This window comes from Sturnira hondurensis, unplaced genomic scaffold, assembly GCF_014824575.4.
Source record: "Sturnira hondurensis isolate 20B ecotype Veracruz unplaced genomic scaffold, ASM1482457v3 Scaffold0014854, whole genome shotgun sequence".
NCBI classification, from domain to species: Eukaryota; Metazoa; Chordata; class Mammalia; order Chiroptera; family Phyllostomidae; genus Sturnira; species Sturnira hondurensis.
Genome location: NW_028087485.1, coordinates 3,373,514 through 3,391,783, shown reverse-complemented (window position 1 = coordinate 3,391,783; position 18,270 = coordinate 3,373,514). Strand labels below are relative to the sequence as shown.

General features: G+C 46.2%; 1 protein-coding gene across 4 annotated transcripts in view; it reads right to left on the bottom strand.

Annotated features, from left to right (window-relative positions):
- Nucleotides 1-18,270, bottom strand: part of GPAM (glycerol-3-phosphate acyltransferase, mitochondrial) — a 58,310-nt gene that overhangs the window by 4,323 nt on the left and 35,717 nt on the right. For all 4 annotated transcript variants that reach the window (XM_037063944.1, XM_037063946.1, XM_037063948.1 and 1 more), the window contains exons 6-20: nt 17,834-17,980; nt 17,209-17,305; nt 16,502-16,638; nt 13,648-13,747; nt 13,126-13,338; nt 11,138-11,251; nt 9,947-10,032; nt 9,028-9,143; nt 6,807-6,877; nt 6,262-6,526; nt 5,317-5,459; nt 3,601-3,678; nt 2,847-2,987; nt 1,334-1,523; nt 86-144 (exon numbers count right to left, since the gene is read on the bottom strand). In XM_037063944.1, coding sequence (XP_036919839.1) covers nt 86-144; nt 1,334-1,523; nt 2,847-2,987; nt 3,601-3,678; nt 5,317-5,459; nt 6,262-6,526; nt 6,807-6,877; nt 9,028-9,143; nt 9,947-10,032; nt 11,138-11,251; nt 13,126-13,338; nt 13,648-13,747; nt 16,502-16,638; nt 17,209-17,305; nt 17,834-17,980 — 1,957 coding nt within the window. The remainder of the gene's footprint in view (nt 1-85; nt 145-1,333; nt 1,524-2,846; nt 2,988-3,600; nt 3,679-5,316; nt 5,460-6,261; nt 6,527-6,806; nt 6,878-9,027; nt 9,144-9,946; nt 10,033-11,137; nt 11,252-13,125; nt 13,339-13,647; nt 13,748-16,501; nt 16,639-17,208; nt 17,306-17,833; nt 17,981-18,270) is intronic.

Genomic DNA, 18,270 nt, shown 5'->3' with positions numbered 1-18,270 from the left:
ACACAGGGGCTCAGACAGACTCGATCTAAATAGAAGAGAACAGAAACTAGCACAGGCTTTCATACTGTGAGTGGTGGACACTTACCCCAAGATCCTTGAACATTTTCAGAGCGTTCTTCACGAGACAGTACGTGGCACTCTCAGCTGTAGAGAAGAATGAGATCTGTCAAACGTGTAGGCCTAGTAAGCCCCCAAACCCACCCAGGAAAGTGGGGAAACTACAAGGAGGATGAGAGCAAGTCTGAGGTCAGACTCTGTGGCTGCTGTTGGTGACCTATGAGGTCCCAAATGATTTGCTGCTTCTTTAAACCTTCCGTGTCATCTTTTAAAAAAATAAAGAGAGAGAAGGAGAGAAGAATAAGGAGGAAAGGGAGGGAAGGGAGGGAGGGAGGGAGGGAGGGAGGGAGGGAGGGAGGGAGGGAGGAATACCTAAAACATCCGGCTTGCAGGGGTTTTGTGAGAGGCAGATGGACGTGTGGGAACCCTTTTAAACGGTGCAGTTGGTCCCCTCAGCAGTGGAACCAGAAAGCGCACAGTCTATAGGCCAGAGAGCTCTAAGTCCAGGCGTGCCCATTCACCAGCTCTGTGACCCGAACAGTCTCCTCGTCTATACAGTGTGGTGACGCTATCGCTAGATGGAGGTCCAGACCAGATCTGCCTGGATCTTCAGATAGCGATCTCTCTAGATATGGCTCTAGATCAGGCCAACACGTCTCAGACAGAGCTGTCTCTAGAGCTCTCTGTCTCTAAAGATGATTCAAAGTTTAATGATTCAGTGATTCAAATGATTATACAGTTATGATTCTAAGCCATAACTGTATACAATGCTGCCCCCAGGCCAACCACATCTCTTATTCAGCAGACAATGCAGAGTTGGCCAGGACGTGGAGCAGCCGAACGGACCCCGAGGGGGGAACGGCAGACTGATAGCTACCCCACCTGCGAAGCATTGTCAGGACCCACCACACCCTGTGAGCAGGCAGTTCCGCTCCTAGAGATGCACCCAACAGAACGTGCACGTGTGTTCACCCAGAGACGCATTCAAACATGTGCTGAGCAGCACCATTCATAGTAGCTCTGAACGGCAAACAGCCCGAGTACCCACCGACGTCACAAGGAATCAGTAAGATGTGGTATTTATACAAGGGGCTACTACAACACAACAAGAATAAACAAACAACTACATGCAAGAACATCCATGAGTCCCACAGAAATGGGACTATGGAGTGAGAGAGCAGGATAATTTTGCAACTGCCCCCCCCAAGTTCCTACAATGAGCAGATTCCGGTAATCAAACAATCATCAGTTTACAGGAAGCCAGAGGCATGCGTACCGTAGACGGCGATGTTTCTCTCTGTTCTGGTGATGAGGTATTTGTGCAGCTTCTGCAGGTATTCCGGCTCAGGAACAGGGCCACGGAAGTTGTGGATGAAGACAGCGGCGGAGCTGTAGGCCTCCAGCAGAGGGCCCAGCAGCCGCTGCAAGAAGGCGATGAACTGCTGGTGCTCCTTGGATTGGCTCACCTGGGCAAGAGTGGAGATCAAGTCGTGGAGAAGGGACTGAAGAAAAGACTCGCTGACAGAGGAGCTTCTCGGGGTCCCAGTAACTCCAGAAGACAGATCTCACTGTCACTGCCCAGAAGCAGCCTGATGCTCCGTGTGCACAGAACCCCTGTCGGAAGTGACTATGGGTTCTGAAAAGCATTCCTTTTCATAATCGTTGACTTTTACAGTCCCTGAGGTTTGTGTTCATTGCTAGAAGAAACTGTCGTACTTGAATGATATAATTATGACATATTGTCATCACTGAAAAGAGCCAGTCCCAAGGTTAGACTCTACAGGGCTGGAAGCCTGGCTCCACAGTCACTCAAGTGTACAGCAAGGTCACATGACAAGACCACAAGTTCAGCTCAGCCCTCCCTAGTCCCCACTTCCTGCCACCCTCAGCTGTCCTTCAACCCACAGTCCAGCGGAGGAAGGGAGTGGTGGTAGTGACGCAGAGGCTCTCGTTGTCCCCCCAAAACAGGCATATTCAGACAAGCTCCTCTGGTGTGTGGCAAGCAAGGTCACTGCCCTGTCCCGGAACTAGTAAAGCCCAAATGGAAAAACCTCCTCAATGTCACTTGGGATCTCCAGATCACCCCATGTGTAAACTAGGGGTGTTATCCCACTCCAGGAAAAGTAATCCACTTTAGGTGTTCAGAAAAGATCAGTCATCATTATTAATCTCTAAAATTACAAATTAGACGAAACTGATCTTTCTAAATCAGGGACAATCAAACTTAAAAATCTGAATTTCCTCCTGTGATAGAATTTGTATTAATGAAGGCAAAGAACTCAATGCATGAAATTTTAGAAGGGATGGCAAGACCGGGAAGGCTCTGAGAGAGCAGCCAGCCAGTGACAGCTGACTGCTGAGTTCTGCACCGTGGCTGGATGGCTCTGCCTTGCTTTGGTGGTGACCAAACAAAAACACTGCCTCTTTAGGAGTGAAGGCAGGTATGTGCAGGTGTGTGCAGGTGTGCGCACAGGTGTGTACAGGTGTGCACACAGGTCTGCAACTGTCCGTTTTGGGGAGAGGGTCATGAAGGCATCAAACAGGACATTCACATTCCTGAATTTGCACTTATGTCCTTTCCCATTTATTATACTCATAATTTAATGTATTAATTCCACTCAAACAGCTTGCATGCCTTTATTCAGGCAGAAAGAACCGCAGCTGCTTTGTGGGCACTTTAGCTGTGACTAAGTCACCAGAGTCCCACTTTCTCAGAGCCTCACTAACTAGTGTTAACCTTAGTCTCGACTCATCAGTGTAACGCCCACCAGAACTCTTCACCAAAGTACCTTCAGGTAGCAATCTCGCTGCTCCTCACCGAAATCACTGTCTTCGTCTTCTTCATCGCTTCTCCAAGACAAACGTTCGGGGAGCTTCTTGTCCCATTGCTGCTCAGCAAGACCGGGGCCAATGTCTTCCTGGTCATCTTGCTGTGCCAACGAGATGACCAGCAGTGAGCCGCCATGCACAGGCGCACACACCCCTGCCAACTGGGCCCCAGCCCAGCAGTTAGCTCTCATTCCCTTCCCGACCCTCTTCTGTCTAGCCCTTGTCATAGTCAATCCACTTCCCTTTCCTAACGCAGAACCACTCAGGAAACGGCGAGGAGAGAAAGAGTTGGGGGAAAGCTACCAGACACATCAATTAAGAATATCTGCACCCTTTCTACACTGACATTTACTCCCCAGGTCATAACCATGCTGCTAAATTTACCACAATTAAAACAAAACCTCAAAAGAGAAAAAGGCGTACTTGCGAGCTACAAGCACCCTGAGCAATAAAACATCCCGTCACACAGCAACTTCGGGACGCCTGGAACTGAGTCCGGCAAGTTTTACACAATAGCAGTCGCAGGAAAGGAACCAAAATATTAAATAGCCCCAGAGGACGTTTATTGCCCTTGTTCTGGTCTTTCTCTTCTCTTCATCTGGACTTGACTATAGAACTGGTTGTTGCATTGGTTAAAATAATTGGTAAAAAAGACAAGGAAATGAAGAATGAGAAACTAAACAAAGGCAAATAAAGAAAAGGTATTTCTCTTACCTCCGCCACTATAAGGATGCCGTACTGGATAAACCTGCCAACTGCTTCATGGCAAATTTGGTAAAACGTCTGGCAGGGCTGAAAAGAAAAGACATTTTAATGTCAATGTCAACACACTGCAGTGTTATTTACAATCGCCAAGATACGCAAGCAGCCCACGTGTCCATCGGCAGATGAGTGGATAAAACAACCACGGGACATTTACATAAGGGAATACTACTCAGCTGTAAAAAAGGGGGGAGAAAAATTTTACCCTTTGCAACAGCACAGATGGACCTGGAGAACATTGTGCCAAGTGAAATAAGCCAGACAGAGAAAGACAAATACCATATGACTTCACTCACACGTGGAATCTAATGAACACGCTGAATCAACAAGGAAAATGGGGACAGGCTCATAGATGGAGAACAGACCACAACAAAGGTTGGGGGGAGGCGAGGAGGTGGAAGGATTGAGCGAAGAGGAAAACGGACCCACTGACATGGACAACAGTGTGGAGATTGCTGGAGGGAGGGAGAGTAAGGGAACCAAGTAGTGATGGGAAAAAATACAAAGATTAAATCAACAGTGTAAATAAAAATAACTGTCAATGTCAGAGTCCTGCACTTCTTTTGTTAAGAGCAGAAAAACACTGTACAAGGTAGCTGCCAAATACTTCCATGATTCAACCTACCTTGCTCCCCCCGGGCTCATCCTAAGACTTCTGATGCACAACCCCCTGATAAACATGCACGTTCATGGGAAAAGCCACGCAGAGACCTCGTTCGCCTGCACAGCAGAGCACCCAACGTGGCACCACCTGCAGAGGTGCTCCCAGCTCAGTCTCTCCCCCTCCCCCAGTGAAGCAAGGCCTCCTGGGCTGTTGGTCAGGCCCCAGCACCTACTTCTTTCCCTTTACAAGACAACTTCTCCACAACAGCTCTCACGGAGTAAATGTTGTGCACAAAGGTGGTGCATGAGGACAATGGCAAAATAATCAAAAAGACCCAGGAGAAGGAGAAAGGCAACCTTGGGAGACTTACCTGCCCTCCCTGCTCCCCACCCCGCAAGGACCACAATATGCCGCATGCAAAGGCCGCCATGGAGAAAAGCTGTACTCATGATGCTCAGACCCACAAATGTCCCATGACACATTCATACAAGTAGGTAGGAGAGAATACTAGACTTCAAATAAAACATGAATTCTATGTGTTGGTAACTTTGAGGAAAAAATATCTCTCTGCTGCTTCATTATGCCTCATTATAAATGCCAACAAGTGCTTGAAAACAACATAAAATGCTCATCAGTACCGCTGGGCCTTAGTTTCCCCATTTGCAAAGTGCGAAAGGATTGAGCACATCTGCTTTTAAAGGCTGTTTCTGCCTCTTATCTTCTGTGTTTCTATCACCCACAAGCAGACGCATTAATTATTTACGAGCCTCTGACCCAGCGCCTTCTGCGTAATCAGAGCTCGGTAACCTTGGACCTGACTGAGGCAGAAGGTGGCGCAGTCATGGGGGCACGAAGGGGTCACCGGAGCAGTGACCCCAACAGCACACCCCACACCCAGGCAGTAAACGACACACTGCTTTGGAGGGCAGTGAGGCCAGCAGCAGAATTGATGTAAAGCCTTGGTAACAGGGCATAAATTCCCTAAGAGAAAAACAAAGACGGCTGATGTTTCACAAAAATGCTTGGGGCAAAGGGAACGGGCAACACTAAAAACGGGTACTTACAAGAGAGATGGTGCCTTCGTTAGACAGCAGATAGCACAGGCTGGCCGCCTTCCGCACCAGCTGCTCCTGGCTGATCAAGCCGGAGGGCCCGCCAGCAGGCCCACCCGCGGCCCTCTTGTGCTGAACTGCGTAAAGGCTGCAGGCTGAGGAAAGGGAAGCTTCGGTGAAGCCAGCTGCTTTAGAGTCCAAGAAAAACCTCAGCTGGCTCGGATAACTTGGATAACTTGGATAACCTGACTAGGTTGTTCCATCAGAAATAATTATCTGCACTCTGGCTGGTGTGGCTCAGTGGACTGAGCAATGGTTTGTGAATCAAAGGGTCACTGGTTTGATTCCCAGGCAGGGCACATGCCTGGGTTGCGGGCCAGGTTTCTTAGTAGGGGACACGTGAGAGGCAACCACACATTGATGTTTTTCTCCCTCTCTTTCTCCCTCCCTTCCCCTCTCTCTAAATAAATAACATCTTTAAAAAAGAAAAAGAATCATCTGCATTTCACTGGAGAAATTTAAGTAAACCTCCTTCAGGATTCATTTCTCACGAGTCCATGGGATCCCAACCCAACCGAATGCCTTCCCCAGGGCCTTCAGTCCCCTCTGCTCGCCTTCTCCACTGTCCCCCTTGATCACAAATGAGCCCCCACCACTCACGTCACCGCCATGGGGGTGTCTCCTCTCACCCAGTTTGTCAGCTCCTGGGTAGCAAGACACCTCGCCTCTCTCTCTGAGTCATCGATACAATACTATGCACTAACTCAGGAACTATTTGTTGAATAGTATATGTAAAAATGAGCTATAAACAGTAATACAGCAGATTATATTTTTATCCGAAAGCTAAAGATATAGCAATGCATTCCCTCACACAAGGGGCTACCATCCAGAAGCAGACACCACTATGTGTTTTAGGCCCTTGTATTTTCTGCGAAAATGTCTCAGGGCCCACCATACCTATGATGGCCTCCAGGATGAAGACATGCAGCACCCCGTTGCTGTAGAAGTTAAGTTCAAAGACCGATGGGATAGTTGTGCTAGGGGTAATAAAAAACTCATCGTTCCGGCTGGTGTGGGTGATTGTGACGCAATTTCCCAGCAGCTGGATGGCATGTATGACCACGTCTTCTGAATTTCCCGAGAACCCCAGGTCAAAATCACGAGCCAGGACTTCCTCCTTCATCACAAAGAAGTCCTCCACCAACGTGGAGAGATCAACTCCCTACAGAAACAGACATAAATGGTCTCATGGCAGTGGAAAACCTACTCCCCAAAAGGCCAAGAGGCCACCCAAGGGCTTTTTTTCTTGCCTTGGCTTTTCTGCAGCTGCCTGTAGGCACCCACAGAAAAAGGGCCAAAACACCAATGCAGAGGGAAAAAACTGGTTAAAACGCTGGTCCGCCAGAATGTCAAGAAACTGATACTCCACAACCAGTATTCGAACACCCGACGAGGCGCTGCCCCCCTTGCTGGCTCACACCGCTTAACCCCGGCCGACGTACCTGCCGGTGTCTGTACAGGAGCAGGCAGGCTACGATGTGTGTCGACATGACAGCACAGGATTTGCTCGCAGCTGAAAGGCGAACACAAAGATTTAGCTGCACTTTTATTTTTATTTTTTAATATATTTTTTAAAGATTTTATTTATTTATTTTTAGAGGGGAAAGGAAGGAGAGAGAGAGAGAGATATCAATGTATAGTTGCCTCTGGTGTGTCCCCTGCCGGGAATTGGCCTGCAACCCAGGCATGTGCCCTGACTGGGAATCTAACCGCGATTGTGTGGTTCGCAGGCCTGTGCTCAATCCACTGAGCTACACCAGCCAGGGCTGCACTTTTATTTTTAAAAAAATATAACTGAAAATTTTCAAAGTAACTAAATCTTATATAGGAGTACTTAAAACTTATAAATCTCCTATCACACTTCTCATAAAGGTGATTTATCAGAAGGAAGTTACAACATTATACCGTGTTCTGGGCCATTAGAGATCATTATTCATCACATAACAGCATTCAGTCTAAGGTAGGTCCACCTTCAAGGCAGGATAATGGAATTTAGCTACTGAATGACCGAGACACACCTTCATGGAAATGCCAAGACCAGAGTATCAGCCTGTCCTACAAGCTCTACAAGGATACCCTATTGTTAGGGACCTGGACCCGCTCCTGGCTGTAGTCTACTGTACTGTAGGTCTACACCCCTCCCGCAGGTGTTCACAAAGGTGCAGGGGAGGGGGATTCAAAGTCAGAAAAACTGGGTTCAAAGCCCAGCTTCTACGCTGACCAGCTCCATGACCTGGGGGAAGTTACTTAAATTCCCAGCCTCAGCCTCCTCTTGGTAAATGGTAAATGGCAACACTGCCTAGTCCTCTAGGCCGTGTGAGCTCCGAAGGGGCTGGCCTGCCGCGGGCCCCACAGTCATGGTGCTCAGTGCATTTCCGTTTCCTCTTTCTGGCTGGCTCCAAGGCAGGGAAAAACGAGACAGAAATAAATCTGAGAATGACTCTAGTCCATAACCCCATACTCTGAATTTGTAGGGCATTGTAATCATAAAAATCCAATGTGAGAATGCCTATGGAATAATCTGAAATGAACACACCATTTGTGATTTTTCTGAGATGATAATGAACTCATGAATACTTCACTCACATTGATACTGTCTCCAGTGTTTAAAAAACAAAATAGTACCCAGTATGATATTTATAGCCATTAAAAAGAATGTGTGTAAAGGTTTTGTTAAAAATAAATAAATAAATATTCGTGTTATAAATGGAAAAGAACACAATACAAAAGTGTGAAAAAGATTTTCAGAGACTAAACAGCAACACCCTGGGTACTTGGTAGTGGGTTTTATCCTTATTTCCCAAATTTCCAACATTAAGGATGTAATGTTGGTAGCCTCCAGAATCCAAGCACAGGAGAGAGACCATCGGATGTGCTGGAGAGGGAGTGCTCTGGTCCAGCACGGAGCAGGGTAAGAGCAGCGAGGGTGGGAGGAGCCGGAGGAGGCAAGGAAGCCTCCACCCCAGGGGGTCGGCAGGAAGTGCTGCGCCTTTGACCTGACAGGGAGTGGGGCCAGGAGCCAGAGATAAGGTCTGACGTGGCCTGCACACCACGGGACCGTGAGGCTGCCACAGGACAACAAAGCGGCCTCTGTAGCATGACACAACACTGCCATCTGGAACTTAAGGGAGGCTACTTCTGCGCTCAACTCGCTCCACTTAAATTGTCCACGTACAACCACCCCACTGAGAACAGCAGAAGCTCTTCAAGTGCTGAACCATTCAGTCCTCAGTTTGCATTCCCTCCCCCCCAGCCAAAAACAAGGCTTCACGCAGGGTAGCTCCTCAGTATTTGCTGAAGAACCAATCACGGGGTCAGAGTGGCAAGTGACACGCAGCTGTAAACCTGATGCTGCCCTACAAGTTAGTTCAAGGAGACAAATTCGTGAGCAGAAGGGGAAACCAGTCACTTGGGCGATACTAAACACTTTGGGAAGCATGAGGCCTACTAATCGTCGGGCACTGGTGAGATGTTGCACTCAGTGACCTTGGACCCCACAGTGCCACCTTCCTGCTAGAGACGTACCCACCACCGCCTAATATTAGGCGCCACGGCCTGAAGTGGAACCAAACTGGGTGGACTCGGCTCCTGCAGGGTCTGCAGCGCACGTGCCCAGGTGCCCAGTCCGAAGTGCAGAATGGCAGAGCGCGTGGCTGCACTTACTGAAAAGAATGTGCTCGGCCAGGTTGGCGATCAGTCTCCTTCGGAGAGACTCCTCAGCTGCATTTCTGGACTCGTTAGTGGACGTGTCTGCACCTTCGTCGGCAGCGTCGCTGGGTCTGAAACGTTCTCTTAAAAATTAGACTTCTACAATCACACTCCTTCACAGAGCAAACTACGGGGCCCTAAGGTACAAATGTATTTCACACTGTAAATTACTAGAGATTCTAAATTTAAACCACAGATACATTAGTTCGGTGGGTTCTTTCTCTTCATAATACACTCTATTATGTGTAGTATACTCCCCTGGCCCAAACACATCATTCAGCTATAACTAAACAGTCTGTTAGTACGTTAGTTCTAAAAACCACTGGCTAAAAACATGCAGAAAGCAAGATACCTTATTTTAAAACATTTATGAAAATGTGACACTTGGACACACTGAAGGAGAGGTTTCGTATTCAACTCCTCCAAGGCACAAATAATTCTGAACTCTGGAAAATTCACACAGAAAAACTCTGGCACTGTGTACTTGTGTACAATGTGTATAATCTGGGCTCCTCTCAAAAAGAATTCAGGTAAAAAGCACAGGTCAAATAAGAACTCCTGCCTGATTCACAAAAGCAAATAGGTTTATACTGCAAATAAATCAAAAACCTCCAATGAAAGCAAGCACTTCAATATCCTTTATAAAACCAGCAGAAAAGTTGCTCAAGCTAGAAACTGAAGACAAGAACACGCATGTTCTTCTTCAGGTTAACCTGGAACTTCAGGAAGGCTGCTTCCGCACTCAACTCGCTCCACTCAAACTGTTTGGGTACAACCACCCCGCCGAGAACAGCAGAAGCTCTTTATGTGCTGATATATAAAAATAATAGATACTTGAAAGTTTGGTTAATACGAAAATCTCCACAAACCTCACCTCGAAGGAAGTATAGCTGGTAACAAAGCTTGTTCCAGAGAGAGTGGGGCGGACACGGGTCTCTGACTTTGGCTTTCTAAATATTCCTGGGGAAGGAAAACATTTACTCTCATTGTCTCATTTACATAAACATATGTAAAATATATTCAATATTCAAAAAGCAAAGAGGGGGGCGTTTTATAAAAGAGACTGTGCTGCAAAGCATGAGGGGTACTTCTTACGACCCAAACTCCCCCCACAAATCTGGTGTAACCACAGAATGTTGCCGAGCACAAAGTCTAAGAATTGAAAACACAACGAACAGGATGGTGCTAAAGCAAAATTATTTACACACTGAAGGAGGAAAATCAACTTTTCTCACATCTTCAAAATATTATTTAACATTTCCAATATTATTATTAGTGACAACTGACATAACCAGGCTTTTTAGAGGAAATCTGACAACCCAAGGGTCACGTAATAGTCAAAAGAACCTCAACCTCAAGGCAAATCACAGCAAGACAGAGATGCTGTGCAATGGTTTTAAAAATGGTAAGAAATGCTGACATTCCTAAATTGAAAGCCCTTACAGCCAGAAAGCATCTAGCCCAGCAATTAGAATCTTTTACAATGAAACCAGGAAATGGGACAGAAGGAGAAGCAGGACAGTTACCCATTCTTCTCTTTCTCTTTAACCAATTCAAAAACCTTCAGAATTTGCACCCTCTGGGACCTCAGGGACCCAGGGGGCCCGGGCTTCTCCATGAGGACGACCCCGTCCCTCAGGATGCATGCACCCCAGATTCCACTGGTAGGTTAGCGCACCATCCTACACTGTCATCTGCACCCAGCGTTTAGGGGTCATGTCTTGACAAGCTTCCCTCCAAAAGGCAATTTAGAACACAATATAAAATACTGGCATATTATATAACAACGTGCAAAATTCTCATGAATTTAAAAAAAATAGCAATAAATGCTGAACTCGAAATCTCCCAAAGACAGGTATTGACTGTCCTTGGTTAACAGGTGTGCTTCGGCAGAAAAATGTAGAAAAGGCCACTCTTGACACAGTCCTCACTTTATGAGAGAAGAAGCCGAGGCGGCAGAAGCAGGACCAGAGGCAGGACCCCAGGCAGGAGCGAGCCCAGCCCCTCCCACGCAGAGCTGAGCCACGGCAGCGCGCTGAGCAGCTTCGTCCCAACAGACACTCACCTTCAGGGAAAATGGCTGTGCGAAATCCACTCGGACACAGCCATAGTTTTTCCGTAACATTCTGATGACGCCCCTCGCTATGCTCCACAGGCTCTCGTTCTTCTTAGGCTTCCCCTAAATTCCAATTTTGAAAGAATAACATGGTAAGAAATAAAGCTCACACATATGCAAACATTCTGTTAGCCAAAGAATAGAGTTTTTGTTTCCTTTTGTATTCATGGAAACTAGAGGCTTGTGTTAAAAAAAAATGCATGAACAAGGAAAATAAGTATTCACTGATGAAGACCTATCAGAAACTATTTAGCATTCAAAGGTTATAAAAGACATAATCATGTCATTGGAAGGGGTAATTTGGTCAATGAAAAACAAATCATTTAACATTCATTCAATACACTTTTTACATCACTCACAAAAATACTACTGTGAACTAATGAAGGACAAAAATGACCTAGGTTAAAGAGTTATGCTTTCTATAGTTCTCAGATAAAAATAAGATGTCAAAGAGGTCGCTTATCTAAGGTCTGATGATCCCTAGAGTCCAAATACGCCACATCAGACAGGTGAGTGTTGAATCCAGCCCCCCAGAGTGACCTTTAAGCTTATTCCTTTAGTAAACATTTACTAAATATTTAAGATACATATGGCACAGTGACACCCATACATAATGGATATAGCACTCAGATATGACCTCATGAGATACAGGTGAGTGGAATACACATTCAGAACAGACACCTACAAACTCGAGGAGGAATTTCACAAGAGAGAGACAGATAATAATCCAGGCCTATCACTTAACCTTTAAAGCCTACAATTATCAAGTGTCCTTGAGCTTCTGACGCACTTTGGGCAGGAGGCTTGAAACAAGCACCTTGCCCAAGACTTCCACACTAAATAAGAACAACACTAAATCCCTCTGGACCTCTCACAATGCCGGCAGGAATGGTGAGCTGGTAAAAGCATTCTGGAAACCTGTTTGGCAGTATTTGCTAAAGCTGAATGCACACACACTGTATGACCCAGCAATTCCACTCTTAGGGACGTGCCCAACAGGAGGCACACACATGGCCATCGAGAGCAGTGTACACGAGTGATCACAGTCACAAACCAGAAACCAAACTGTTTTTCCACAGTAGACACTATGGTATACTCACACCATAGATACCCCATCCATGTAGATAACTACGGCATACTCGTACACTGGAACACTATGCAGCTGTGAGAATAAACAAGCTCCAAGGAAAGGCAACAGCAGGGATGAACTGCACAGACGCCGACTTGAACAAAGGAAACCAGATGCAGAAAGACCACACACCACATAATGCCCTTTCTATGGAGTTCAAAAACAGGCAAAACTAGTCTGTTCCCTAAGAAGTCGAGACAAGTGAGTGCCCTTGAGAGGACAGCAAGGGGAGGGGCAGAAGGGGGTTCCCCAGGGTCCTGATCATATTTTTTTGAGTTGAGTGCTGGTTACGTGGGTGTGTTCACTTTGTGCAAATTCAAGTGACGTGCTTATTATTCGTGCTTTCATTCTTCTAAAGCTATTACACCTACTTCAATTAAAAGTTTACAAAAACGTTACTGCCATTTCTCAATTTAATTTATAGTTGCTTTGTCACCCTAGCCCCCCAGTCCTTCAGGCTTAACTTAAATCCGCGCACACACACAGTAAGCCCCGCAGAAAACAAGCCATGCAACGCCACCCCCTGAGAGGGCACCTCTTCGCTGCCCCCACCGGAGGGGCACCGAGTGTTCTTCCACTTCCCAGTCCCAGGATGGAGTCGGCACTGGCACCCCGGGTCCTGTCCCCTCCCTGGGTGCACGCAGGCACCACCGTCCGCTGACACAGGAGATGGAAGCCACTCACTGCGCCCACCTGGCCGTGTTTCCTACAGTGCTTTACAACAAGGCCCCACCAAAAACATTCCTAATTAATTCGAAAAGCAACGGACTTGAAAGCAAAGAAGATTGTGGATAAGAATCCCCCTTACCAGCTGTTCGCCATTGTAGTGACCTTCAATAATGCGATCGTAGGAGACCCCAACAGGAATCACCAAGACGTCTGGGATGGTGTTGGTGCACACAGTGTCCACCACCACGGACAAAAGTCCTGCCCGGGCACAGGAGGTCTTGCCACTCCTGGAGCGCGTGCCTTCCAGAAAAATCTCCAAGGACTGCTGCTGTCGAAGCAGTTCGACTACGTGCTGGGGTAGTGGGAGAAAGTAAAACATGAGTTCAGGACCACCCGTCTTAGAAAAGGGTCAGCAGAGTTGAATCTTAAAAAAAACACATATAATTTCACTGACAAAATATTTTACTCCCATAAATAATAAGATAGCTCTTCTAATGCTATATTATTTGGTGATCACAAAAAATAATCACCAAACCCATAACCAAGCAATAACCAAATAGTTCCTCAAACAACAGTTATTTAAAATCGCAGTCCAGTCCCTGTTTCCTTCTGCGGTGACAACCGTCACCCAGCTGTCAGGGGGATCAGCAATAGTACGTACCCCATACAGCAGGGCTCTATAGAGAACATCCTTCCGTCCATCTGGCGTTTCATCCAGCCTCCGTCTGATGAAGAAGCCCCCAAGCTTGTGGATCAAGGTACTACAAATTCAAAGATGCATTAAGTATTTACAAAGAAATGTAAAAAGAACACTCAAATTCCAAGTCACAACAAGACATTTGCCACGTAAATATAAATCACATGTGTTGTTGAAGATGCTGACAGTGAGAATGTGGACATTTTTCCATTTTCCGTATTACTGACGTTTCAGTCATTTACACTATTCATCAGTCTTTAGAACATCACTCCGCAGGCTGAGGCCTCTTACATCCATCCCAAGCCAATGCGTATATTAGAGAAGCCTGTCTGATATAGCACCCTGCAAATTCGATGCTACAGGTTTAGGTGGATTATGAAATTCTGTTAAATGTAAAACACCGTCCAGGGTCTCAAGATGCAGACCATTAGGTGTCCCCAAACTGGCCTATGGCACATTTACTACAACATGAGTGTGATGTCACAGAAGCCACTTCAGAGAAATTTTCTCAAACAAGTACTGCTCCGAGAGTGTCTCCGCGAGAGAAGGACAACTTTCTCAAACTGAAACCGAGCACAACCATCTTTCAAACCATGGAACAAGAATCTGCTTCGTGTGCCTACACATAGGAGCAAAACAACTGTTTTTCACAGCCCCAGGTCTCTTTCTATAACACTGATGGCCTTTTGATATGAACTTGAAATGTTCTAGTGCTCACGTCACCCTCTCCAAACTCAGAGACTTCTATTCTTTCCAGATACAGTGATGCTAATGTAACTATAAATGTGAATATATATACATATATATTCAAGGTCTTCGACAGTCAGCATAAAAAGGCAACAGTAAGACATTCCTAGAACTCAGTATCACTCTTTGGAAGTAAAACTATGCAAAACAAGTTCATAATGAGGGAGGTGAACCACCCCCCAAAATAACCCATGCTGAAAAGTGGTTTGTAAGCATGTAGGCTGGCACGTGACAAGAGAAAGGTGCTGATAAATAGGCCCCGTCATCCACAGTCTGTCACGTCTGAAGGAATGGAGGGCTAAACAGTGATTGGCAGAGAGCTGTATGACGAGGACTGTTGAGTCATGAGAAGTTATCAGGGTCTGTAAGCACTTCCAAGAGACCAGGTTGAGAACCTGGATAGAACAAGTATGTGAGTTACTCTCATGACAAAAACCATTACGGGGCAAGACTTCTCTAGAACCCGACTTTGCCCTAAACCAAAGCCTACCAGCGACTCTCTGGTAACCTTCTAACTCAGCTCTGTGGGTCTCTCAATACTGGGAAGACGTGCCTAGGAGAGAAGACAGATACTACTCCCTGGGAAAGCACGTCTGCCCTGGGGGGGTCACACACGCTGGATGACAGCTGGCTGCCTGCCTGTGTTCCCTGTTAGGTTACGAGCCAGCTGAGGGCAAGGTCTAAGATCGTGTTTGCTCTTGCCTATAGCATGGCTGAGTATCAGCTGACCTCATGAGTGGGCGGCCTCTTCTCAGTGGTTCACATGGTCTGGTCAGCTGCAGAACTCCGAGCTACACGATTAGGACTCAGCTCTTTGGACTGGGAGGCTGAGGATCAGACCTCGCAGCTCGCAAACAGGCTGCCACTCTGCAAGGCCCTACCTGTGCCCTACCTGTACAACCTGCCAGCCCACCTCCCTTCCAGTCTCTCTCTCGATTCATCCCCTTACTCTCTACTACTACTCACAGGGCTGATTCTACTGATGCTTTACACTTTGAAGTTTGAAACTGCAATTTCCCTAACCATTTAGACCTACTCCTCCCCAGTTCCCCATTGGTGGTCAGCTGTACCACCTACCCAGGCCCCCGGTGGTAAACACCTGGGAGTGTTCCTCCCTCCTCTCCCCTCATCCCTCTCTGTTGAGCCGTGTACCTGGACTAGCATTTGCTCTTGTCAATTCAACTCACTAAACACTTTCCCAATCGATGCCCACCTGTCCAACGACACTGCCCTGCTTTTCATTGAAGCCTTCATTGCCTTTTGCTTGAACGACTCCAACAGAGCCAGAATTGTTCTCACTCCTCCTAATCCAGAACGAGTTTACGAATGCAAATCTGACCATGTCACTTCTCAAGCACAGGATACACTCTACACTCTGGGCTGAGAAACTGTTCTGATCCAGTCCTCACTGCCTCTGCCGTCACCCGCCCCAGTCTCGACCCTTCCCAATGCATCCAACATCCCAGCCCCACTGAGTCGGCTGCTACAGCCCAAACAAACCACGCTGCTGAATCTCTCTGCCTCTTCACATACTACTTCCTCTGAATGGAATGCACTTCATCCTCCTGAAAACCTCTAAAACAGTCAACACCCAGCTTCATATGACACTGGAGTTGTTACAGGTTTCTAGCTCTTCTCAATTACAAGATGGATGTTATCAGGTATGGCTCTTCTTATCTACATTTATACCATCAACCCCACCCCACCTCTCCACCCTTACCTCCCAGCTGCCAAGCCGGATGCAGTAACTTGCTGCCTTGCCTTCTAATGGCCTCTTATCGATTTGGTAAATATGACCCATATTTACCAAATATGGGTAATATTTGATAAATATTAGAGACTCACAGCTCACCAAGTGTCCCATACAACACACAAAATTAATGGTGAATGTCTTCATGCTTTTTTGTGTGTTTCCAATTTTTCACAATGAACATGCAATACTTTTATAATGAAAATAAAAAAACCTAACATCTTTACAATCATACACCAAAGGTATAATAAAAAAAAAAAAAACACAAGTTCAGAATATAATCTTTTCCATACACTCAACTACAAGAGAAGCTGACCTTACCTGAAGATGGGGATGTTGAGATTATTGCCAGAAGCAATGTACGGGGCTTTGATGTTGTGGCAGAAGAGAATGAAGGTGAGCAGCAGGTAGTCAATATGGGATCGATGAACCGGGAGAAATATAAGGGGCAGATTCATCTAGTGGAAGGAAGAATGCCAAATGTAAAGTTCAATCCCCCTTTACAACTTCATGTTTGGTTAGTTACTCAAACACTAGCTAACCAGTGATTCAATCTTTAAAAACATTTCCCAGTAACATGAACGTTTTCAATTTAATATTGACCTAGCTAAAAAAAACTACAAAGAAAACATCAGCAAAGAAGCAGAGTAACCAAGAGTTCAGGGTGAGTCTGTATCTCTCAGAGGCAGCTTAGGTTTTGGAGTCAAGCCCGGTTTGGCTTGAAATCCTGGGCAAGTCACATGTTAGCCATAACTTGTAAACATTTCTTAATCTATTGGAGGTTTTACTTCCTCATTTATAAAAGAGAGATCGTTCTACGTGATTTCTGGAATCGTTGCAAGGTAACTCACTACGGCAATCCTGCATGTGGCTGGGAGGCCTCCCCTACCCGACTGCCCCTCCTCACATACACAGCTCCCAGGCGGGTTGCAATGCACAATGGTAGGCAGGAGAACACTTCCAAAAGAATTCTAACATCACTCTACAAGTGCACAGAAGCTGGAATGACAAATCCACATATGTCTTGCCTCAGTTGCAGCTTTAACCATCTCAAGCTGACCCCTGTGAATCTGAATGTTCCAGAAGAAGCTGTTGAACAGTTTTAGCAGCACCCATCCAGTCAATCTGAACGTAAAAACAAAAACAAAAGAAAAAGAGATGTAAGAGAGTGTGTGTGTATAGTGCTTGCAAGCAACGCTGTGTGTGCGTGCACCTGTGTATCTGAATTGTGGAATCAAACAGCTCACTTCACATGTACACTATTCATGAAAGTGTTCATTTGTTATGGTCCATTTCACTCCAGTAGCACACTTTAGACTGGCAAATGTTTCGGTGAACAGAATGACAGGAAACCCTTCCTTTAAGACATGGGTATGTGGAAGCCGGCTCACAACTAGTCTAGAGAGCAAATATCAGCAGTAATACAATGACTGCTATCATTTAACAGAGGATTAGACCCCTTAAAGCCTCCCACAGCGCCACCTGCCACAGAAGCTGAGTAAGAACATAAGGAGGAGTTGGGTTTAACAAGAGAGTATGTTAAAACATCCTGGTATGAGCGCATTGTGCTGGGGAAGGAAGTCCAATGGTTCAGTCCGGTCTGCTCACACAGACGGCTCTTGTTGAAAACTCCTGCCTTCCTTGGTATATTACCTGATCATTGCTGGTGAGACAGTGGCAACCATTTCTTGCAGGATCCTTCTGGCTTTCTTTCTCACTTTATTGATGGCTTTTGATTGCTGCTGAGCCGAACCATCAGGGTTTAATTCAGCAGCCACTTGGGCAATGGCATCTTGCACCCTGATTTGAAAGTGGAAAGACCAGCAAATCAGCTGACTGTGGGCTACATCCTGTATTCAGTATTTCGTAAATCATAGCTACAAATCACAAAATAAAATGTACCTTCTCTCTAGTACGTGGTAACATGAGAGAATAAGCTCAAGTGAAAAGTCTTTTCACTGCCTGCCTGTTAAATATTAAGGATATCATACTCCTAAAGCAATGGACCCGCAAGGACTCTGGAAGACCAATTTAGGAATTTAACTCGAATGCACTGGGTAATAGCTCTGTGCATTTCAATGTTCCGGTTA